Below are 1,938 nucleotides of genomic sequence, written 5' to 3' on the forward strand. Positions count from 1 at the left end.
GGGTAGGGGTAAGATGGAGAAATGGGATTCAGCCTTACACTTATTACAGCGAGTTTTGAGTGAGCAGCCTACAACAATCATTCATCACCAGTTATTGACTAAAAACAATTCACCTTTGGCTGGATGATAAAGTTAATTATTTGACATGCTTTCATCACATCAGAAAGACACACTAGACTCAAACCTTTCAGCTACTTATCTCAGACACAGTTCTGTAACTATGAACACTGACAGGTACAATTTTAAACTACTTTTTAAAGCGTCTTAGAAAACGTAAAATGTCTCAGTATCAGCTTTAATGGCCAAGTGTGAACACGTAAAGGGACAGGGCTTTTTGTTGCTATCCAAGTTCATTCACATACGGTAAAAACAAGGACAACAAAGCTGAAAAACGTAAAGTAAACAATTGTATACAGTATATACATAGAAGCATATGCATAAACACACATGTAAAGAAACAGCTCTATGAGGATTGTAAACAGTAAGTAAGAAGAGCTGGAATAAATATTAATTATAACAGGTTATCAGCGTTATATCTGATATAGGTGGATATAACATATATGTACATGTGTTTAACACTATTTCATACATATATAAAATATAATATACATAACTTACTTGAAAGGTGGATGCTTGGAGTTACAGTTTATCTTTGGATAACTTATATAACACTGCACGTCTATCAGTCAACTCACTCTCTCTCTCTCTCTCTATCACACACACACACACACACACACACACACACATATCATTAGCTAGTTAAATATTTAGCCAGGTAGCCTAACGAACGTTATCGTTAACTTAAAAGGCTAGCTAGCTAAGCTAATAAGCTAAACTGTCACACCAACACAACTAACGCTAACGTTAATTCGTTAAAATTAGACAGGTTTTAGGTATCTTACCTCTTCGCTGGGAGAGCACGGACATTTCTTTTTCAGGCGACTTCGGTTGACTAGATTTCCGGTGTGCAGCCTGAGAGTCTTGGCGTGGGTCAACAACGTCTTCGCCTCACTGTTACTGTTGGTGTTTTGAGGATCCATGTGGCTCTCGGTAGCGAGCTAACACGTTGCTAATCAGTATCTGCTACGACGAAGTGTGCGTTCACCGTGACACCAACTGCTACTCTAACTCAAACAATAGTGTACAGCCCCCCCACAACTGCTATAAAACGATGTAGTCAGGATGACTTGCACTCAGTGTTGATTGACGGCTTGGTGGTTGCTAGTGGCTGTTATGGAAGCAAGCCGGTCGGTCAGGTCACGCCCACATGGAGGTGTCGGGGACTCTGTCCCGTAAAACCCGGTCAGGATGTCATGGAGTATTATCAATGAGCTACATGCATAAGGCGGAACTGTGTATGGAATGGATTTGTACACCAAATGCAGTTCCACGTCTGACCGCTAGATGGTAATGTAGGGTTTGTAATTATTTCCTCATGCAAGGATAATTTCATAGACCGTTTACAGTCAATGGATAACAGTTAACATCGTATAACAAACTGAATTCTTAATACTCAAGTGCTGTACAGTACACATGTACAATATGCACCTGCACTAAATATTTACATCTTATCTTCTACGCCATAACATTACACTACACCATAACTAAGTATTTACATTTTCTGATACTTTCTACACCAGTACAACTACACCCCTTTATTCTGCTACTGTTGTATAGTTTCTTTTTATATATACTTCTATTATATTCAATTACATTCAAATAAATTAAATTTTATTTATGGTATCAATTTATGACAAGAGTTTTCTCAAGACACTTTACAGATAGAGGAGGTCTAGACCCCACTCTATAAAATAAAAACACCCAGCAATTCCAGTAATTCCCCCAAGAGCAAGCATTTAGTGCAACAGCAGCGAGGAAAAACATCTATTAGGGAGAAACCTTGGTTGGTAAGGAAAACTTCCTTTTAGGGAGAAACCT

General features: G+C 38.5%; 1 protein-coding gene across 1 annotated transcript in view; it reads right to left on the reverse strand.

The window, feature by feature from the left end:
- gclm (glutamate-cysteine ligase, modifier subunit) overlaps positions 1-1,309 on the reverse strand; it is a 9,429-nt gene extending 8,120 nt beyond the window's left edge. Inside the window, exon 1 of the mRNA XM_032526317.1 lies at positions 903-1,309. Coding sequence (XP_032382208.1) covers positions 903-1,040 — 138 coding nt within the window. The 5' untranslated portion in view covers positions 1,041-1,309. The remainder of the gene's footprint in view (positions 1-902) is intronic.
- Between the last annotated feature and the right edge of the window lie 629 nt (positions 1,310-1,938).

This window comes from Etheostoma spectabile, chromosome 9 (assembly GCF_008692095.1).
Source record: "Etheostoma spectabile isolate EspeVRDwgs_2016 chromosome 9, UIUC_Espe_1.0, whole genome shotgun sequence".
NCBI lineage: Eukaryota > Metazoa > Chordata > Actinopteri > Perciformes > Percidae > Etheostoma > Etheostoma spectabile.